The following is a 23022-nucleotide window of genomic DNA, read 5'->3' on the forward strand; positions in this document are numbered from 1 at the left end:
GGACTCATCAATCTTATTTACTTTTTCAAAAAAATGTTTTGTTTATTTGGGTTTTTGTATTTTTCTTTTTTACTATTAATTTCATTGATTTTAACTCTGATATTAATCATTTACTTCCTTCTATGGGTTTTGAAATTATTTTTAAATTTTTTTCAAGGGCCTTGAGATGTATCATTAGTCTATTTGGGATCTTTCTGATTTTCTTGTAGAGGCATTCGTAGGTAAAAACTTTTCTCTTAGAACTGTCTTCATAGTGTCCCAAGTTTCTGGTTTGTGTTTTCACTAGAGTCTAAAAATTATTTGATGTCTCCCCTGATTTCTTCTATCATCTATTCATCATTCAAAAGAGTATTGTTCAATCTCCAGGTGTTTAAATAGTATCTGTAGAGTTTGGTCTTGTTGATCTCTAAATTTATTCCATAATGATCCAATAAAATGCAAGAAATTATATCATTTTTTTATTTCCTGAGAGTCCCTTTATGACCTAAATTATGGGCTATTTTGGAGAAAGTTTCATGAACTGATGAGAAGAGAGTTTATTTAGCTTTTGTTGAATAAAATATTTTATAGATGTCATTTATGCACATTTGATTTATACTACTTCATGAGTTTGAGAGGTTTTGTTGTTGTTTAAAATTTTTATTTATTTATTATTTGTTTAATGCAGTGCTGAGGATCAAACCTGGTGCCCCACACATGCTAGGCTAGTGCTCTACAACTGAGCTACAACTGTGTGTCTGTTGGAATGGATTTCTCTTCCACTCTTATGTGTGGACCTTTTAAGGATACAGTCCTTATTTGCTAAAGTGTCCTAGGGTGATCTAGATCAAAACCCCTTGTAGATGTGATATGCATAGATATTTGCATAGTCTTTGTATTAATTCTCTAGTTTTGCTACAGCTGTGGATGTGCGTGGGTTGGACCTGAGGGCCCACTCATAGTCATTTCTACTTGCAATCTAGTCATTAGTTTGGATTTTCATCTCTTCTAGTTTTTGTGTTAAAGTGTAGCTGAGGACTGTGTGTCATCAATTTGTGTGTGGAGCATGCTGTGCTCTCTTTTGGTTGAGTTAAGTTCAACAGCAGAGTCTCTATCCTGCAAACTGTAGTGTCCCTATAGGTTCCCAGCACCTCACAGAATGGAGGGGGAAAAAGCACCAACCAATGCAAACTATGTACAGCATTTGGTTCCTACAATGACACTTACAATGTTAATTGGCACACAAAAAAAAGAAAGAAAAGAAATTGTGGGGTCAGCGTTTTCCAAATGACCCTCAAAGCAAAAACAACAAGTAATCAAGCACGATATCTGTCATTAAAGCAGAGAACAGGTGCCAATTATGTCATCCTCAACACTAGTAATTAAAACAGCTGAGGAGTGGAAGCAGGAGTTATAGAAACCAATTAGTTTTAAAAGATGGTAAAAAATACAGTTAATTAAGGGAAAATAAAATGTGATGATAAGGCAGAAAAGAGTTTATAATTCTAAAAAGGAAAAGAGAATGCTGAAGAAATGTAATAGGTGATGGTTGTAAAGAAGGAGGAGAAAAATAGGACAAACAAAGTAAAAGAAGATAGAGAAGAAGAGAATTTGGGCATTAGCAGGAGTATTGCAGACAAGAGAAGCAAGAAACAAACAAATGAAAACAGAACAAAACCAACCAAGATACACAAACCCAAGACGCTGACCCTCAAAGACAAGGCAGGGAAAACAACTTCATGAAAAAAAATGCTAAAAATAAGAAACAAATAAGGCCAAGCATGGGTTTCCATTTATCACTCAGCACAGCAAGAACACACACAAAGGGCAAAAGATTGCTGAGAGATGAAGGAATCGTCTCCATTGAACTAGTCAAAACAGTGGGTGAGAAGGATGGGCACTGCCTATGGCCACTGTCTTTCTCATCTCCTTGAGCTACGGACTGAGAACAAGGACAAGGACTGGGGCTGCGAACCCCTTCCCCCTTTTCGGTTGCCCTCTGAGCTCTCAGTTGGAATGGCCTGAACCTGCAGCTGGTTGAAATAGTCCTCAGCTTCTCAGCAGAATGAGGCAGGGCGGAGCGGGAAGTGCTGTCAGCTGCAGTTCTGTCTGTGAAGACAGAGGGGATCCCACACCCCAGTGGGGGCTGCAGCCGAGTTCCAGAAGGGGACTTCCTGTGGTGGGGCTCAGTCTCCTCAGGCTCAGGGGCTTTGTGGGAGGTGTCTGCCCTGGAAAGATCAGACCAGCACATCCCTAGGGTCCTGCCCTTGCCATTCTGTCAGGAGTCTGCACCTCAGGAGGCTTCCAGGAGTTCTACTCACAGATCAGGGGAGACATTCCTCACTCCCTCTGCTCCCATGGACACAGCCTTCCACAGCTTAGTCCCTGAGTATGTCCACACCCGCCTGTTCAGATATATGACCTGCTTCATGTCGCCACATAAGCCACCAGACTCAGAAGAGGAAGTGTGTTGGGCTCCCCTTCACTTTCCCGATTGACCCCCTGGGTACAATCTTCTCTGTACCTGTTTCTCCCAGGATCTAGGAACACCTTAGGCCACCTGGGAAGCACCTGCCGGGACAGAGTGACAGTGTTTTTCTGATGTCCCCCAGCTCCACAGCAGCAGCTGCAGCATGGCTGTCTCCAGGGCAAGTTGGGGGCAGCACTTGTCAAGCCCCAGTGCACCGCGCAGCCTCTGGACTGGCTGAGCTCAGGCAACTTCTCTGATCTCAGGTTTTTCCCTCCTGCGTCTGTCTGGGTGTCTGTCTGTCCTCTATCACTGCTGCTGCCACAGTGGGCTCAGCTCAAGGGAGTCTTCGTTCTTCATTCAATGCACCCAAGTTTCTGAGTCTCAAAGACCCTCTGCCTGTCCAATATTGAGTTTTGGTGGAACCCCTCTGTCACCCACCTCTCGAGGGGTGGGACTCCGCTGCTGGGATCCCCAGTCTCAGATCAGCTGGGAATGCAGCCTTCCTGTGGCTTGCCATCTTCAGTCTCCCCTCTTCTGATTTTCTTAGAGTCTAATGGCTCTGTGAGATGATTTATTCTTACAATTCTCTCACAGCTATTCTTTGTTAACATGGGATATAATGAAACACTTTTAATCTCTGTTCTCAACTCTTTAATGAGTTCTCAAAATGCATCTTCCCTTATTTCTCTAATTATTGATTCTACAGCCTTTGTTATTTCTTGACAAATTTCAATATCTTCTGCTTTTATCCAGAGATCTACAATTTTCTCTTGCCATCCTTGCATCCTTTATTCTGCCAGAGTTCCAGCTACGTTACTCCACACATCTTTGGTTGATTGATGTAAATGTTAATTTCCAATTTTACCATATCTAATGATGTTCTGATTCATTCTTGAGCAGTTATTGTGTTGTCATTTTTAAATTCCCAGTCTCTCATTTTTAATAAGTGTTCTTCCTTCTTTCATATATCTGAGGACATATTTTAATAATTTTGTGAGTTCTGCTCATGATTCTTCATTGCTTTGTTTCAGGGGTTAATCCTCTTGAATATCTCACTGGCTTTGTTTCTCATTTTATGCAGCAGGATTATTTTAAGATTCGTCCATTACTGCTGTTAGTTCATTTGCTTTCCCTGGTGATCTGGCTAATCTTAACTGTTTTTCTGTAAATATTCTATATCCCTGACAATGTCCCGGGCGTTTTTGATGATTTTTGCCTGAGGGATTTCTTATTTCTGATGTTTTCATTGTCATCTGTGCAAAAGAGAGACATAACACTACTGAAGTACAGAAGGGGTGGGTGCAGAGGGAAGGTTGTCCATGAAAGTTCAAAATTAAGACTATTACTGGACAGATTTGGAATTCAGAATTGCTGACTCAGAGAGAGATGAGTTCAGTTGGTCCTGAAGACTTACGAGGTTTGAAAAAGCAGAATCCCTCAAGTTGGTGGCAGAAGGCGACTCAGCCTGGCAGCTGTGGCACGACTCCTGTGAAGGATCCCAGTGGGACAGCAGTGGGCACAGCTTGCCTTGATCCCATGCCTGTGGGGTCCTGCACGTGGCCCATCCTGGCACTCCCTGGGGACCAGGGCCTGCTTGTGGTGTCCATGTGCCTCCAGGTCTTCCCTGAGGACGAGCAATGGCTGGATCCCCTCTGGCTTCAGTGTGACTGTGCTTATTCTTTCGGTTTTTATGCCACTTTCTAGCAACAGGTGGGCTGAGAGAAGGGAGCCAGGCAGTAGAGCCTAGTCTTCTCGTGGCTCATGTCCAGGGGGAATCCATTCACCGTCTTGAAGAATTCTCTCCTAGTAGAGGCCATGCATAGAGAATTATTCTAATTTATATGTGTTGACCATTGACAGAGGGACCGGGATGTCGTTTGTCCACCTTTAAGTTCCAGGGAACCACCTGGGCGACTTCAGGGTGGAATGGACCCAGTCCCTGAATTCCCACCACCCACACACCACCAGACTACGGCACTGGGCAGGGATTGCTCATGACTCAGCTTTTTGAGCTTGACTTTTCCTGCCCTGAGCTGGTTACTTTGACTTTTTATAGAAACACAGAGATATTTGAAGTCATAGATGAAACCTCTTCTCGTTAGCAGTGTGTGGCAATGTAGGGGGTGTTTAGTTTAATAGGAAACAGACTCACACTCTTCCAAAGTGACTGCTGCACTTTGCTTTGCCCCCAGCCATGACAGTTACTTGTGTTCTTTGGTGAGAAATGTAGACATGGATTCATCCAGTCTGCATAGCGGATGCCTCTGGACAGGTGGTCTCTATTTCATTAATTATACTTTTCCAATGTTCTCTGACTGGCCCTCCTGACTCAGACAAAAAAAAAAAAAACATGTAAAATCTATAAAAAGTGTTTGATAATTTTCATTTAGTAAGAAAGTGTGAAATTCTTTTTAGCTGTGGGAAGCATTGGTGTTTGCAACGGTGTTAATAACTTCTAGAAGTGGATTTGATGTGGTCTGCTCCCAAGGAAGCAGCTTGCAAAGCCCTTGCTCCTGATGCCTGACTGGAGATTGAATGAACCAGGTGTCTGTCAGCTTCCGCCACACACATCGCATCCAAAGCACATGTGTAGTTGAAGGATGAAGCCCTCCCCGCAAAAGGCAAAATGAAAATAGAGTTGTCAATAAGGACCCTCAAGGAGGAGCATGATTCCTCCTCGAGTGTGCCTGTGTGGCTGTGTGCAGTGTGGGTGTGTGTGCCTGGGACCTCTGTGTCTGGGTGTGTGTGCATGCATGTGTGCCCTGAGTGCAGTGTGGGTGTGTGTGCCTGGGACCTCTGTGCCTGGGTGTGTGTGCATGCATGTGTGCGTACCTGCCTCTGTGTGCAGGGAGAAGGATGATGGAGAGGGGTGGATGGGTTTGGGTTTCTTTGTCTCCTTGAGTCAGGGGAGAGGACTTCTAACTTCAGTGGACCTTTCCTGGGATTCTTAGTTGGAGTTCAACATCTTGCACTAAAAACTGCAGAATAAGCCCCAGGTCCTCTCATGCTTTCGCTTTCTGCTTTGAAACCAGGAAGGTCTGAAGAGTGACCTTCCAGATCCTGGGACTGTGTCCCCCGCGTGGGACCCTCTGGTCCTCTGCCTCCTGTGCGTGCTCCACCAGCTGCTCCCGGTGGGACTCCAGCCTGGGTCCTGCACACCACAGGGCCCCTCTCCAAGCTCATCATGATGAAGGGAGTATTTGCATTCGTACCAAGTTTGAGCAGCAGGTCACTCTCATAGCAGGCCCTGGAGTCCCTCTGGCTGCCCTCTGCCTACTCTTCCTTATCTCTGAACCAGGAAAGGAAATAACTAAGCCCCTCTGGAGGATCCTCACCCTCCATTCCCTTCACCCTGCTAGGAACATCACCTAAGGCCTGCATAGCCCCTGTCACCAGATCTGATCCTGCAGTCCCCTAGGTCCACTCCAGAGTCTTCCATGACAACAGCTCAGCAGACATTGCCTGGACACCAGTATCCTCTCTCTGGTCAAGTCCAAGGGCTCGTGTTGCATCTGTTTTGCCCCCTGAGCAGCACTTGGTACACCGACTCTCACTGCTTCTTAGACCTTCAGTTCCATGGAGCTCCCACAACACAAGCTGATCTTGGGGTTCCCCTACTGCCTAGTGCTGCATAGGTCATTCCTGGGTCCCTTGACTTCCAAGGCCCCCTCAGCCCTAGTCACTGTCTCCCCAGGTTCCCTGCTCAGTCCTCTTTCTCTCAGCACTGTCCACAATTTGTGGTTCTTACGTATTTACACGTGGTCCTGTGTGTCTCCCAAGCTCCACACTGTGCATTCTGAATGCTTGTGGGACATCATGGCTCGACATAACATCGAGGGGTGTCTAAAAGCCACGTTCACACTTTCTGAACTTCAAAAGAGAAAGCTCGTACCAGAAATCTTGCTTCTAATCCTCTAACCAACCCTTGTCTCCTCTGACCAACTTCTCCCCAGCCCTCTACCCAGGCACACGAGGCTAACACTCAACCTTCTTTGAGACCAACCCTTTTGCTTTCTACACTAGTGAGATCATGAGACCTTTGATTTTCTGTGTCTGCTGAATTCACTTAGCATAATGTCCTACAGGACCCTCTGTGTTGTCACAACTGACTCTTTATGGCTAAATAGTATTGCACTATGTATATATACCACATTTCATCATCCATTAATCGATTGATGCACACTTAGGCTGAATCCATATTTTCACTTGTGTGAATAGTGCTTAAAAGAGCTGGTGTGCCTATGTGCTAGGCTAGGAGGTGCTGGTTGAAGGACAGAAAGTTTGGGAGAGGAATTAGTTAGGGAGATAAGGGTGCCAGATTTCTCTTTTGGAAATTCAAGAGAGAGAATTTTAGACATGACTTTTAGACACCCCTCGATATTACATCAAAAGGTGTCTAGTACACATTTAGAATTAACAGCTTGGGAGTTACTCAGGACCTGACATAACTTTTCTTATTTTGAAAATTTTCTAATTTCTTATTTTAAAAACTAAGATGATGTTCATTTATTATGTGTAGCATCCTGATATGTTTTCAGTAAAGTATACAGAATTATGTTTCCACATTTACTATAAGCAGGCTGAGGACAGTGATAATAGCTGTTTACTTATGATTCTCATCATAGTTCGATGGAAAATAATAGATAAACAATCTGTGCTTTTCTTGAAAATATCGCATGTGGTTTTAGCCATTCAGTCTGCGAGTGCATTAGTGTAGTTTCAAATCTGTTCATGTGGTTTAGGCACCAAAATAATATGAGGTTAATATTCTGGCTTCCAATTCATGACTTTCTCATCACTGCCAAAATATTAAAGCGGTATGTGGGTGCCGGACCGTTGATGCAGGACTGGCGGCACTGGTGTGGGAGTGACATGGGGTCCTGCTGGGGCAAGTTCTGTTCTTGAGGATCTGCTCCCAGTAGCATTTCAAGGAATACTGGGGCTTTTCAGTAACTCCTTTCCCTGCCTCTAATTATTATGACTGTTTTTGTAATGACCTGCTCACGTTGTGACTATATCCACAGTCACATTCTTATTTCAGCGTCGCTCACTGAAGTAATCGGCGGTTCTCAGAGAAATGTGAGCTTTAAGCTTGGATTTCCAACATATTCAGTACAGCATTTCATTGGTCTCCTGATTTACAATTAAAAAGATGATGAAATACCAGGAGACTCTTGCATGGGTTTTAGGGAAGAGCTACAGACACTTAGGGGTGTGTGTGCGTGAGTTCTTCATACTGTGTCATTGCAAGAAAACTTGTGAAGCCTATTATTTATGGAATTAGGCTGGCTTTTCTACACAGAATCAATGCACTAATGGTCTGTTCACTTGGCAGAGGGTATGTACATGTCCATGTTCCTAGCCAACGTGGATTCATGGGTTTATTATAGATTGAAAAGGAAGATGAAATTTCGCTATGTTTCTAAGAACATTTTGTGATGATCTCTCAGTTACCTGAAAATAGCTATGTTAAGAATTATAATGAACAGTAGGGATAAAAATGCCACCTCAAAAGCCAGGCAGCACGGAGACCCGGAGCAGAGTAGTCAGCTCATGGCCTTCAGAAACAGATGGACACCAGGAATGTTGCCGTGGGTGAATACGACAGTACCTTCTACAATTTGAAGCATGTTTCTAGAGAGAAGTTCTGAAAACATACAGGGTGAACTTAAGACTGATAGAAAGACAAAATAAAGCAACCAAAAAAAGTCATGGCAACATCTCACTGACCCACTCTGTCTCCAGGTCTGTCCACGGGCACAGCCCAGGGCTCTGCCAAACCGGTTGCACGAGGCGGTTCAGCCGTCCCACAGGCTAGGGGGGTGGGAGTGAGGTCCTGGTGGTCTGCACTTCTCCTTTGGGAACTTCCTTGTCAGCCCAGCACTCCTGGGCCCTCCTGGACCCTCCTGGGCCCTCCTGGGAGTGGACTCTGCTGCTCCTGTAAGGAGCTCGGCTGCGTAACAATGCACCTGGGGCCGCACAAGTCAAGCTCTCTCAGAGCCAGAGCTGGACTCCAGAACCCAGGTAGCTTCCCTCCTGCCTCCTGTTCACAGAGGGCACCTGCGGGCTGGGTGCTCCCACGCTGCCAGGGCCAGGTCTCTCTGGCCTCCTTGGCAGGGCCCTGGTCCTCACGTGCCCCATGTCACCCTATCACCACCAGGGGATGGATGACATCTCAGTGTGTGGGTCTTGACCACGCAAACACGCAGACCTCGGCAAGGCGCTGCCGAGCGCAGGGCGCCTCGAGTGTGGGGACAGTGTGGCTTTCTCAGAGCTCTGGGGTCCTCTGAACAGAGACCCTGCTGTCATGGCTGGTCCCTGGGTTTGGCCTTCACAGGGAGTGCAGAGACCCTGGTGGTCAGAAGGCACGGTGCAGGGAGGACCCCTGGAGTTCCCTCAGGCCCCCCGATGGGGCCCTTGTCTAGTGCCTAGATTTCCTAGGATGGCGCGAGTGTACCCTGTCTGGGGACCCTGAGGTTTGCCAGGTCCCAGGTGCTCCTCTTAGTGTTGACACAGGTGTTAAGGAAACCCACCCTACTTGCTTTCTTTACATCCCTTCCCCCGACTCCTTTCTTAGGAAAGGTAAGGAACAGTTAGGAAAAACACTGTGGGGACCCTCCAAGAGGGGTTATCAAGAGGGATATCAAGGGAAAACATTGCATATTGGTTTAGAGGCTTTTTTTATTTTTTAAAGTAGAGTTCATTTTGTACTAATTATGTGAAATAAATTACCCTCTGATAGCAAGATAGCATCCTTCAATAATCAAAACTATGGCTTTTTTTTTTTTTTTTAGCATCTAAAGGCTTTACTTATTCTATAAAATAACCTCTACTTAACTGGTGTATCCAATTTACTATGCTCTACATAAAACTATGCATAATCATATTATGCTTGGTGTGTAACAATCTTTCCTTCCAAGTCCTATACCAAAGTGAAAGAAAATACAGATAATATTAATTTATTTAAAAATCATCACATTATACCACGTCTGCTTTATTCTTGATTTACCCAAATGTCTTTTGCATGAAAGCATAGAATGCATTTCTAGCAGTCCAAGGAAATTTTAAGTCAGAGGCAGAGATGCAGACCCAGGAAAGATCACTCCTTCATGTGATACTGTTTTGTACTTCCAGGTAGCTAGAGAGGGAGGGGTTGTAGATCAGGCAGCTGAAATGGCTCATCTTCTCAACCCACCTTCTTGTACCTGGAACACACCTGTAACCCCAGTAACGCCTCTTGCACCAGCTGAATGGCTACATTTAGTCTCAGAACAGGCTTTGGTGCAAAGTTAGCATGTAGGGACAAATGGATCTGCACCTTGCACTTTTAACAATGCAGAGACTTGAGGGGTACAGCGGCCGGGCAGACTAGGTGTGGGAGGGACAGACACCCAGTGGCTAAATGTCACCATGTCATCCACAAGTTAAAATGCATTTTCCTGTCAGCCTCTCTTCATTTACCTCTCTGAATGGGAAGTTCAATTAAAATATAGAAACTTCTTTCACAATCCCACGTTTATGGAAGGCTGCATTTTTTGATAGACTGCAGGTGTCATAGAGGGGCCTGAGCCTGTGTTTTCCCTTTCTACCAAGCCTCAGTAGCCAGGAGTTCAGATGTCCAGTAGGCCAGGGCGACTGCCGAGTGTGGAGACTGGACTCTGCGGAGACCCCACGGCAGCCTTCACTTTCCTGGAGGAGTGGGAAAGGGTCAGATGCACTGAGGTGGTGCGCCCAACCTGCAACTTGTTAGGCACTGGTCCCCAGGGCCCTGAAGCCTAATGCAGTGTCACAGCCTGGCGTCAAGGCCCTGGGCAAGGCAGCCAGGTCTTAGAGAAGTCCCTCTGGCTCAAGTTGGACGTGGTCGCCCCTAAACAGAACCGCGCCAGAGAAGGCAGACTACAGCTGCCACCGGGCGCTCCATGTGATGTTCAGGATTTATGCAGATCAGCAATGTGATCACCCCACACTTGTTTCCTGACAGAGCACCAGAATGACATATCCATATAAACACTGCAATTTGAAACACTAGTTTTTAAAACAAATTATAATGGGTATGTCACTAATTTTAGTTAGAATTTCAAATACCAAAAATAATGTATTCCTTATTAGCATTGATTGGAAAAGCACCTGTTCAGGCCCCGGGAACACTGCGCACATTGAAATGAGCATTCCGTGTTATCACCTTCTCTCTCCTGCCAAGTTTAACAGACAGAGACTTGAGGGGTAAGCTTCCAAGTTTCAGCTTTACGCAGAAATAGCTCCCAAAATGTGCTTCCAACATTACGAGTTGTGCGTTTCCATTCCTTCCTCCTGTCTTCCTCCTGCCCTGTATGTCTGTTTCTCTTCCACCCGTCCGTCTATCTGACATCTGTCTATCTTACATCTATCAACAATCATTCATCATCTACCCTCCTATTACATATCCTCCATCTCTGTATAGCCTATCCATCCATCATCTATCCATCATCTATTTATTTATCCACATATCATCCCTCTATCATCTACCACTTATCTAACATGATCTATTTCTCTTCCTTCTAAACCGTGGTACTCAGTGTTCTAGACTAATTTCAGGATAGTGCTGGCTGTCTCTCTCTTTACTCACAATATGAGTCAACAAACATTTTTTTTTCCTTTCGGGGGAAAGTTTCCTGTGACCTACAGAGTTTTTTAATGTGTATGTAGATAAAGAGGCTCGGGGTAGAGCACTTGCCTAGCACACATGAGGTCCTAGGTTGCATTCTCAGTACTGGGGCAAGAGGCAGGAAAAGTAAAGTAGAAATAAACTTCAAGGCTTTGTAAGCAATGAGTTGTCGGGGCAACTTGGAGTCAGAAAGACCTTTTGATAAAAAGTTCATAGTGAAAAATTAAATCACATTAAAAACATTGACATGGGGTGTTCTTGGTGTCCTCAAAACATGCCTTATTAACTGCAATCAATGTCTCTTTTGATCATATGTTGTGTGGTTAGTCTAAACAACCTAAATTTTAAAATAGATATTTGCTGGATATTGACTTAAAGTATGGTCATGGTTAAACTTCATTTTATAGCGAGGAATAAATAACTTGGAAGAAATAGAAATTTAGAATTCTATAAATTTCTGCTAATTAAAGACACTAGAATTTATACAATTATCCCAGCAGGTACTTAAAGAAGCTTGCAGATCATCTGTAATCCATTGGCATTAAGGAGGGAACTCTGGTCTAGAGCTGCGTGTGCAGCATGAAGAGTGGCGGAAGCTCCCTCTGCTCAGTAACTGTCTGTGCTTTGCATCCAGGTCATCAAGCTCGCCTTTGAAGAGTTTGAGTTGGAAAGAGGGTACGACACCCTGACAGTAGGGGACGCCGGGAAGGTGGGGGACACCAGATCCGTCTTGTATGTGTGAGTATGTCCTTTTTCTTCTCCTGTAAATATGGCATTGCATGGCAAACGCGGGCGTGCTCGGGGCTCCACTTCAGGTGCTGCACAGTGCGGAGCTGGCTGCCTAACGGCCTCCCGCGGGACTTTGCAGAAGAACTACTGGCAGATTGTTTTAACTTTATCAACTGTTTTTCCAAAATTAAAAAAAGAAATATGTTTATAGCAAACAAAGAGTACACACAGAGAAGGCAAAAGGTGGAAATACGAGTTTTTGCACTCAACGCCTCCCTCGGCCTCTCTCTTTGCGCTTCCCCGTGGTTTTATGTTATCAGGTGCTTTTGGAAGTAGACATGGTTTTTGGAATAACGTTCTCCAGAAACCCTTGCATGCTGGAAAGCTGCAGAGCCAGCAGTTATTCTGGAGAAATACTGTTGGGGTAGCTCCCTGCGTACTCCAGAACCCTGTGCCCAGAGTCCTGGCACAAACAGCAGCTGCCCTGGAGTGACTATCTCCAGAAGGCTCCTTCTTCTTACACCTGCACCTGGTGTCTGTCTCTCCTGCAGCTCTACTCACCCACCACTTTGGCTACGCCCCTGTGTGGGGTCTTGTAGACAGGTTTTGACAGTTTTTATTACAACTGTTTTATCAAAATCTAAAGTATGATTTGGGGGCATTCTTCCTCATTAATCAATGATTTTAGCACAGAGAAAAATATCTTCCTGTCTCATTCATCAGAGAGCATCAGGGACTAGCTCTTAAGTCCATGGGCCCAGAAACTTCATTTGTTAATGGGGAGCTATCTATCTGCAGGGTTTTCACCTCTTTTCTTAGTGTACCTGTATGTTGCTGAAGATCTCCCTTTATGTGTGAGGAAGTTGCCCCTGAGAACATATGCATATTATTTTTCTAGAAAAGGAATGTTATTATGCTCACTCCTTTCTTTACGGATTACTTAGGAGGCAATTCACATTTTGAAAGGCTGACCACCCTGTCTATGCTTTACAAATTTGTGGGCCTGCAGTAGGCTGCCCTGGAGCCTCTGTCTTTCATTTGCTGTATTTTGAACATCTTTGCAAATGAGCATCTATTTCTATCATCTTCCCATTGGCCCTTTTCAAACAGTGTTATTAATAATTAGACTCACGTCCCTGGCTCAGGACCTAGGACAGGTTCACCAACAGCACCGGGGTGCTGCTGAGCCTCTCTAGTGCAGCGTGCCCTGTGCCGAGTGCCCCAGGCACACTTCCTTATCTGTGTGCTGGAGAAGTACCTGGCTAGGGAGCTTCTCACCATCACGGTCTCACCCCGTGACTATGCATTGCTTGAATCCAAGGTCTTGCCTGTCGTCAGCACACATGTAATAGCTGCGGCCGGAGCTGGTTCTCCTCACAGCCTTGCCCCCCCCCCGCCCCCTCTCTGATTTCACGAGCAGCTCTGTGGTCCACCTCTCTGCACACCTGCATCGCCATGGTTGACTCACTTGCCTTCAGGACTTCAGCAGAGCACGTCCGGGGTGAGGGGTTCTTCAGCCACTTGGTTCTGTGTTCCCAGCCATCCTGGACACTGATGTGCCATGCTCCTGCCCCACAGTAGAACGGGGAGGGCCACATTCCCCAGACTCTTACCAAGCAGTCACGTTCCTTTCTGAATTACTAGAGGAAAATTGCATTTCCTCAACTTTGCAAACAGAGTCTTAGCCGGGGGTGGGGGGGGGGCAGGCATGGAGCTGGCGAACTTCTGACCCAGGGCTGTGCACACTGCCAGGTTGGGCTGGGACGTACTGGGCACAGAGCTGCAGGCCGAAACACGGAGTCAAAGATGGAGCTTTGGCTCCCACTCTGCTAGTTACTGTCTCTGTGACCCTGAGGGAAGTCATTTTACCTCTCCGTACCTCTGTTTTCATGGCTATAAAATATGTATAATAAACTTTTCCTGCCTGTGGTAAGGAGAAAAATGAAATAATGCATGTGAAAACTCAGGAGCGCTAATAAATGTAACCCCATGTAAAATAGCTTTATTATTACCATAACATCTAATTTAAGAAAGGATGTCACTAAAATAAATGAAGGAAAGTTTTAAATAAATGCAAAATTTAAAATATAAATGCAGCAAGTTAATGTCCTATAAAATCCCTTAGGTTACTGTTAAGGGTCTAAAATCATACACTCATTTTTTTAATGCTGCTTGTTGTTAGGAAAGCAATGGCGAGCTATGTATTACAATGACATCCGCGTTATTAGGGCCTCTTCTCAATAGCTGGAATCTATACAGGAAAAGCTAAATGGCCAACTGAATCAAACTGAGGTGCCCTTTGGGAAGCATAATGTAACCAGGACCAGTTGGGCATTTCATCAGCTGCCGCAGAGCAAAGAAGAGCCACTGACTTATTTCCTCAGTGAACCAAATTACAGGAAGAGAAGAGTCAGAGGCTCCCCGCTGGTTTCTGGAACAAACAGGTAATTTCAGACAATGCATCAGCCGACATTCTAGGCACTTATATGCCAGCTGATGTTCTCAGCATGGAGTTCATGATCTAATTGGAGAAATGACAGATGTGTGGGATCATCTAACTAGCAGACAGCACACAGAACCCAGGGTCTCAAGACACACACCTCAGATCACACAGGCATTAAAAACCTCCTTTATGTCCCAACGGCATCCACTGCCATCAACCCCGTGTCTCGAGGTTCCCTTTGTGAGGGCCTCTGGGATTCTGGACCCATGTGGGAAGAGAGATCGCCTAAAAATGAGATAAGTCACCCTAAGTGAGGTATTTAAAATTCCCATTTCTGTTAATGGTCTTTTATTTTCTCAACTTTCATGATACCAAAAAAAAAAAAAAACCCTCAAGTGAACATCAAGGGGTCCTTCAGTACCCCCAGGCTCCCAGGCTTCCCTGAGATGGATGAATGTACTCAGGTTCTTTTTCCAGAGCAGCAGAACCAAGAGAAAATCAAATAACTTACTTAACAAATCTCTGCTGAGCTCTTTGCAAGAATATATATTGATGATCTTCTTGAATTTAATTTGCAGACTGTATGGGAAGATGTCTGCTCACCTGGCCTCCCTCTGGCCATGACAGTTATTAACTGGTGGTGACTGGAGATTGCATTAGCTCAGAATGTACTGGGGACTGCAGGCACAGGATGTGGTTTTAATGTCCACCCTCTGCCAGGGCGAACAGTCCCCTGAGGGAGCTCTGTGTGAACAGGAGCGAGGATTAGCAGACAGGACGCGGTGGGGCTGATCCATCCTGTGGGACCTGCTCCTCAGGCAGCCCCAGTCCTGTGTGGCCTGTGCGTCCCCCACTGTTTCCTTCCGGTTCTGGGCTGAAGGGCCACACTCTGCCTTTATTAAAACATGCCTGGGCAGATGCACCAGGACAGACCCTAAACACAGAGGTCTGTGTGTTTCTGTGTCTTTGATATTATCACAAGAGTCAATCACCACACATCTGGGCCACGGAAGATCACCTCAGCAATCTAGGTCAGGAATAAAGAAAGGTAACTCTTAAATTATCTTTCAATAGAAAGGCTGCTTTTCATTACTGGAAATTATGACTACAGATCAATCCAAGTAGACATTGGGTCCTTGGAGCTGTGACCCACACTTCATGTTATTGTTCTCACAATGACACAGCCTCTGAGCCTGGGTCCACTGTCATGTGTGTGGCCTCTGAGCCTGGGTCCACTTTGGCGTAGCCTGTGAACCTGGTCTCACTCTAGCACAGATCACAGTTAAGTGACGGCTCTGTTCTTGACTCAAAGTTTACATGCCATTTTCTTCTCCTTCTCTGCTTCTTATCTAGAAGCTTCTTTGAGTGATTCTTCAAAGAAATATTTATTGAATACCAAGGAGTATGGTAGGACTCAACAGGGAAAAGGGAAGATGATCCATGGTCTCACGGTGAGGAGTGAATAGCTCCTCAGAGGCGCTTTCTGTCATGAGCTGTAGAAATACAGACTCCACAGCAGTGCTAACAGTGACTCTCCACTTCAGATGGCACCCCCATCGGAAGCACGTGGCCCTCCTGTCACATTTATCTGTTGGTTTTAGCCTGGGATGGAAAAGGTCACAGAATCTTAAAAGTTTCTTAACATTTATTTTGTTAGGTTCTAGTAAAATGTTCCAATTCTAGGTAAATTTTGGCTGTGTTTGTAGATTTTTAAAATTCCTTTGTGTCTACAAAGCAGCCTACTCATAAAATGTACAAGTTTAAAAAAAAAATGTTCAATATGAAAAAATATCCATGGATATTGAGTTATTCAGCTTTAGGTCACCGTGACCAAACTATTCTCCATGGACAACTTAAAGAAGGGAAGGTTTCCTCTGGCTCCGGGTTTCAGAGGGCCATCCCATGGACGACGGGCTCCATAGCTCTGGCCCGAGGTGAGGCAGAACCTCAGGGCAGGAGGACACCATGGAGAAAAGCTGCTTGGTCACAGTGGCCGGGAAGCTGGAAGGGGAAGAGGGTGGGGGTGGGCTGGGGACAAGAGAAAGCCCTCCGTGGTGCACCCCTAGGGACTCTTCCTCCAACCAGGCCCACCAGCAGACGGCTCCCACCTCCTGCCAGTAGACCCATGCAATTATTAGCACATCAGATGGACTGATCCTGGGCTGAGGTCGGGGCCCTCGGATCTGATCACTCCTAAAAGACCTCTCTGGACATCACTTTCTGGGGACCAAGTCTTCAACTCGCACACCTGTGGGGGACATTCCAGATTCGAATCTTAACAGATATTAAGAGTGAGTAGGTTCAACAAACCTGTGGGCCTACGTAATTTCAGAAAATTTACAAGCCCTACAATGAGATTCTTTGAACCCCTGGCAACGCATAAAAGCTCCAAGGACTCTGAAAACACCCACGTGTGATTCGGCACAGAGAGAGGCCTTCCACTTAGTGGAGTGTTCGTCATGCATGCCTCTTTGGAATTGGTTGTGGAGATACTGCCTTCTGTGTGGAGAACCACAGCAGCTCTTCCTGTGTGCACGCAGGACTGATGGGCATGCATGCGTGTCCTCTGTGATTAGACGGCGGCTGCTCTGTAAGCTGTTTCTGCAATGTGACTTGAGTGTACCTCAGGGACGTGGACCCCGTCAGGCAGAGCAGCCCAGCCTTTGGGGCCACGTGTGACTTCTGTGTAGTTGCTGGTAAAACCCTGGTTACTTTCCTGTCGGTAGAGAGTCTTTACACCAGGACAGGAGCTCTGGATCCCTGGGAGCACGGGACAGGGTCAGGACCAGGACCAGCTCGCCCAAGTCACATAGGACTGAGTGACCACAGGCCACCTTCATTGTGCTCTCTGGACTCCCTTCATGTTCTGGGTTCTCAGTTCCCACTACCCTGACCTGGGAAGTACAGGCCCCATTGCTGACACTCAGGATTCCAATGCCAGCCCCTGCAGAGGGTCTGGGGAGGCAAGGTAACCCAGGGATGCTGCGGGCTCACGGAACTTTGTCTTCAGCAGTGGATTTGCCATTGGGCAAAAGATGCCACAGGTCCCCAGGAACACTCAGTCTGAAGGCAGCCCTGGGAGTGACCCGGCGGCAAGCTCAGGTCCCAACAGCCTGAGCCAGCAGCAAGAGACCTTCCAGCTGGCCTGGCTGTACATCACAAGCATCACCCAACGTGGCTTTCTCTAAAGGAGCCAAAAAATACAAGCCTGTCAGCCTGAGGAGCTTGGGGTCTCTGCATGATTCATCAGTCAAGAGCACTTCAAGTGTTGTGTTTTTTGATATTAAATTAACTTTAAAGCGAGATTTGTCTTTGGGGAGAATGATATGTGTATTTAAAAGAGCAAGCAGCCGCATTTCTAGTGCCAAAGTCCTGCTCCCTGCCCTCTGCCGTTCAACCTCCAACACTGCTAGGTCAAATGCAAGGGGAAGTGAAAAGTGGTTCTAAAATTGTGAAGAGCACAAAAGGAAGGTATTATTCTATCACTGTAATTATCATTTCTGCCCCAATATAAAAACCCGTCAGCGTTCTGCAGGACTGGGATTCGACGGCCACCATGGAACATGGTAGGAGGAAGGAGGAAGACACTGAAGCACACCCAGCATTTCCTCCGGTGTCCCTCGACACACACAGCAGTGTCAGCTGCTGGCTAGATGCCGACGAGGTCAGCTCTGACCAACGACTGCCAAGGAAGGAGGCTGTCTGGCCTACAGCCAAGCCCACGGTGAGGACACAGACCCCCGCCCAGCTTGGCCAGTCTCTTCAGTGGACAGACACCTTTACAAAACCTCACACCCAGGATGCTGACATTAGGGCAGCCCACGGATGTCCCCAGAGTCCTCGTTTTACTTGTATCTACACAAACCAGTCACCTGTTTAGATTCCTTCTTCCACCCCAGATGAGCCCTCTGCCACGGCTCCTCCTCTTTCCCATTCCAGTCACATCCACCTCCCAAGCCTCTGTCCCTTTCCCTGAACTCTGACCCCAGCTCTCACAGGCCATTGCAAGGGTGCTGTGCAGCTGGGGTCACACACCGAGTGGCCTGTCCTGCCTGACTTTCCCCATGTGCTCCTGGTATTCCGCGGCATGCACCAGATTGTTCAGCACCCGCCCGCTGAGGGACTTCTGGGTTGGGTCCCGTTCTTTACTATTGTGCTACGAACATTTGTGTGACCATGAGCTTTTATTTCTCTTGGAAAAATACCCAGGTGTGTGATTGCCGGGTGGCACATTAGCTGAGTGTTTAGTTTCCTAAGACGCGGCCAAAGTGCTTCCCAGAGCGGCTCTGTCACTTCACACTCTCACCCTCGCTCCAGGTGACCCAGTTCCTCACACCTGCACTGGCTTGGCGTTGTCACTGTTTCTCTGCTCTGATAGATTTCTGGCGATATCTCTTGTGGTCTCGGTTTTCATTTTCCTGGTGGCCAAGGTGCTGGACACCTGGCCTGTGCTGCTCCCCATTGGCACACTCACCTGGGCACTGGGTCTGATGTCTTTCTCTAGTCCCTAGTTGCATTTGCTGAGTGTTTACTTTGAGGATTCTTTGTATATTTGAGATAAATGATCTCTTTTGCTTGTGTTGATGAGGTCTAATGGATGTTGTGCATGAAGTGCTTTGGTGTCGGGCCTGAGGACTCTGTCCAGTACGAGAGCCCAGCAACGCTCCAGTGGGCATTTTCTTATAATTTGTGCAGCTTTCCAGTTTACCCTGAAAGCTACTCCCCATTTGAGTTAGTTTTTATGTAAGGTCGTTGGCATAGGTTGGGCTTAACGTTCTGCCCCACAATCTGCATGTCAGATTGCCCAGCACCATTTTTGAAAGGACCGTCCTTCATCCATTGAATGGGTTTTGTGCCTTTATCAAAACCCCGGGGTGTGTTAGTGGGGGTCATTCCTGGGTTCTCTGTTCTGTGTCACTAGTTCTCTACCCAAACCACACATTTGTGACCCCGTGGCCATGGTGAGTGATGCTGTCACAGTGGTGTCTCTCACTGCTGTTCAGCGTCCAGTGTCCTGGCTGCTGCAGGGCCTGGGCCATTCCACTCAGCTTGAGCGTAGCCTGGTGCATGTGACCAAGCCCTTGCTGGGGCTGTGATGGGAACTGCTTTCCTGGAGAGGGCTGACGTGCTCACCACATCGTCCTCCCATCCTTGAGCACATGCTCCTCCGATGTCAGCCAAGACAGAGCAGCATTTTCCTTCTTGAGCTTGCTCCGATGGCGGGTTCCCTCGGTGGAGCGTCCGGTGTTAGTTGGCCTTGCGTAGAGGTAGTACAGTTCCTCTTGTGGTGCAGTTGATTTCTTCACACATTGTTGGATTCAGTTTTCTGTATTTTATTGAGGGTGTTTGCACCTACATTCATTAAAGCGATTGATGTGTAGTTCTTTGCACCACTGTCTTTAGTTTTGGTATCAGATTAATACTGGCCTCATTAATGAATGATGAATCATTCTTCTTCTGTTTTCTGGAAAAATTCATGAAAGTTTGCTGTTAATTTTTCTATAAAAGTTTGATGCAATTCCCAGTGAAAACATCTGGGCCTGTAGACTTTATTTTGGGGGAACGTTTTAGTCATAACATCAAGTACTATAATGGTTATAAGGCTTTGGGGACTCTTTGATCTTGGTTCAGTTTGGGCACTTTGTAGTTTTTGAAGAATCTGTCCATTTTTAATAACTGGTTGAAATTACGAGCTTGAATGTGATCATAACATTTCCTTGTTATCCTCCTGATGGCTGCTGGATCTGTCATAATCCTGGTTCCACAGCTCATGCGGGCAGCGGGTGGGGTCTGTGTCTTCCCATGCACCTCTCTGCCCTCTTCCCCAGGGTTTGGCAGTTGAGCTGACTTTAGGAGGGGTGGTCTGTCTCGCTGCTTCTCCTGTTTCTCTCACTTGTTTCTGCTGGTCTCCCTCCTCTGGAGTTGGGCTTGCTTGCTCTGCCCCTCCTGGACCCTCCAGGGAGCAGTCTGAGCAGGTTCTCCTCCTCCTCTGCTCTGGGTCCTGCTCAGCTGCACTCCACGGTCACTTGGGCTTTGACCCTCCCCTGAGTCTCCCTCTGCCCCTCCCTGTGGACACTAGGGATGGCATTTGGGGCTCACCTAGATAACCCTTAAGATTAAGGTCCTTATTTGGTGAGGGCCCTTGGTACCTAAAGAGGCACTCACTGGGCCAGAGCTGGGTGGACCTGGCGAGGCCAGGACAGTGACTCTGACCACCTAAGGTGTGGAACCTCGCTTCATGCAAGTCCCCTTCCTTCCTGGATCTTCCCTGCCACCAAAGGTGTTGTGGTTTTTGCTTCTGTGGCTGAATGATCCGGGAGCTCAGGGTGGAAAGCAGGGTGCTGTATCCGGCTGCCCCATTGTCCCCTACCCCAGGTTCCTTCTCCTACCTGATTCTACGTGAAGGGCTTCCTGAGCTCTTCAGGAAAGGTAGGAGTGCTACCTACCCTTAGTCCATGGTGACAGGTCTGGCCTGAGGGCTTTCAGGTCTCCCTGCTTTGTGAAGGATGAACGTGGTGAGCCCAGAGCTCATTGGTGGACTTGGCTTCTGCCCTGAGGTCCTCCCAGGGCCTCCTGGTGTCTCTCACACCAGCCTCTGGGCACCAGTTTGTTCTTCCTTGGTGTAGTTGAGGTTTTCTTTTTTCTTTAGTTTTTAAAAATCACATTATGAGCTGGTCATGGTGACACATGCCTGAAATCCCAGCAGCTCAGGAGGCTGAGGCAAGAGGATCGTGAGTTCAAAGCCAGCCTCAGCAATGACAAGATGGTAGGCAACTCAGTGAGACCCTGTCTCTAAATAAAATATAAAATAGGGCTGGAGATGGGGCTCAGTGGTCAGGTGCCCCTGAGTTCAATCCCTGGAACTGGGAAAAAAAACCACACAACAACACACCTTCTAGTGCTTTTGCCTGAGTTCTTCATTGGTCCCTGGGCCTGTGCTCTCGTTTTGCCCCTTCAAGAAGGTCCACTTGCCCTTTCTCCAGATGCTCTTCCACCCCCTGCCCACCTTTCTCTGGACCCTAGGATGCTGGGCAGGGCCCAAAGGCAGGGCTTAGCCTAGTTTCTCCTCTTCCTGTGATCAGTCTCTCTCTGGTGTCTGGGGCCGGGGAAGTATGGTGACCTCCCCTCCTTCCTCCTTCACCCTGATATGGGTCCCTTCCAGCAAGGTTGATTTCAATTTCTGTCATCATACAGGTTAATTTCCATAATTTCTTTTTAAAGGTAACTTCTCTTCAGTGAGACCTCTGTTTCCTCTTTTCCATGTGTTTGGAAGGGATTTGGCAATGATCCCTGCAGTGTTTGTAAGACAGCTGCTCTGAGGTCCTGGTCATGTAACTCCATCCTCTGACTCATCTCTGTTGCTGTTAGAGACCCTCCTTCCTCGTTCCAGGGTGGTTTTCCCTCTGTTAGAGCGACGGGCGTGTCTGGTGCCTTTTCCTGTTAGGCAGGACGTGCTGAGAACTCTCTCCACCTGTTGTTTCAGGCTCCTGTTGTCCAGGCTCAGCTCTGGCTCAGCTGCTCCTGTGGCTGAGGCTCCGGGACTTTCACCAGCAGAGTGGTCACGGTGCTCTTGGTCGGCCTGTGGTCCTGGTGCAGAAGGTCCCCACTGCTCCCTGCCTGTGCTGGCCAGTGGAGAAGGGCTCCAGGCTGGCCGAGAGGACGAGCAGTGTGAGGAGATGTCTCTTAGTGTGAAGAGGGAGTAGGACCTCCCCAACACCACTCCCCAGTCCTGTTCCTGTGTCCCGGGATGAGGAGGGAGCCTCGGCCCAGACCAGCAGAGCGTCTTCCTGGCTTTCTTCCTCAGAACCTTCCCAGTGGAGGGAGCCTCGTGTTCCCAGGGCTGGTGGAGGCTTCTCCTTGTGGCTTTCAGGCAATCTGTGTCCCTGGGCGCCATATGCGTGGGGGAGGGGTTCTGTGGCCTGGTCAGGAATGGGAAGCAGGGGGCTAGTGGCCTTCTGTTTGGGGAGCCCACAAAGCACATTGCATCCTGCTGTTTCAGCCCCCAGGCCTGCTTCTTTCTGCTCAGGTTCCCATGTGGCTCCTGGTAGCCTCTTGTGCTGTTTCCAAGGCTCAAGTGTGTTTTCTGGGGAGAGGGAATGAGTTAGAGTCTTCACATCCAGAGGACGGGGAGTCCACCTACTTTTGTAGTCTGGGCTACAGTCTATGAAATAACTTCACTTGGGGCCCCTCTTCTGTGTTCCGCTTTGATCTGTAAGATTAAAATGTTTGCATCAGGTATTTTTTATATAGTCCAGTGTATGAACACTTGATAATCCTGATACTGGTTGGTGAATTTAAAGCAGAGTTTGCACGTGGTTGATGTAACACACATCGTCTCCTGCACACCTGGCTAGAATGGTTTCCTGCTCCTTCCAGGCAGACATCCCTGCTGAGACAGTACTTGAGTCAGAGAGGTGAGACCACAGCTCTGCTGACGTCACTGTGATGCTGGTGGGAGCCAGAGTGACTCACCCTAGCCTCAACCTCCTGTGTGATAAGGTCAAAGCACACGATTTAGTATTGCAAATGCTCTAACCTCCTGAAGGAGTCACAAAATAGATGAACACAGAGAACTATAAATACTGCAGAATAGTTCAGGGTTAGGCTAGTTTTCATCTTCTGGATGGCAGTTACTTCTCAATTGCCCAATTTACAATTAAAATGAGTATATTGAAGATGAGCTGACAACTCTAATTTTGGGTATATGCCCGTAGAAAGCAGGTGCAATTTCCTGCAGGTGACATATTGCATCAATTT

General features: G+C 47.1%; 1 protein-coding gene across 1 annotated transcript in view; it reads left to right on the forward strand.

Annotated features, from left to right (window-relative positions):
* The window catches only part of Csmd1 (CUB and Sushi multiple domains 1), a 1338703-nt gene that overhangs the window by 925680 nt on the left and 390001 nt on the right, over positions 1–23022 (forward strand). The window contains exon 11 of the mRNA XM_071609340.1: positions 11728–11831. Coding sequence (XP_071465441.1) covers positions 11728–11831 — 104 coding nt within the window. The remainder of the gene's footprint in view (positions 1–11727; positions 11832–23022) is intronic.

The sequence above is a fragment of the Marmota flaviventris genome, chromosome 3, assembly GCF_047511675.1.
Source record: "Marmota flaviventris isolate mMarFla1 chromosome 3, mMarFla1.hap1, whole genome shotgun sequence".
In the NCBI taxonomy this organism is placed as follows: Eukaryota; Metazoa; Chordata; class Mammalia; order Rodentia; family Sciuridae; genus Marmota; species Marmota flaviventris.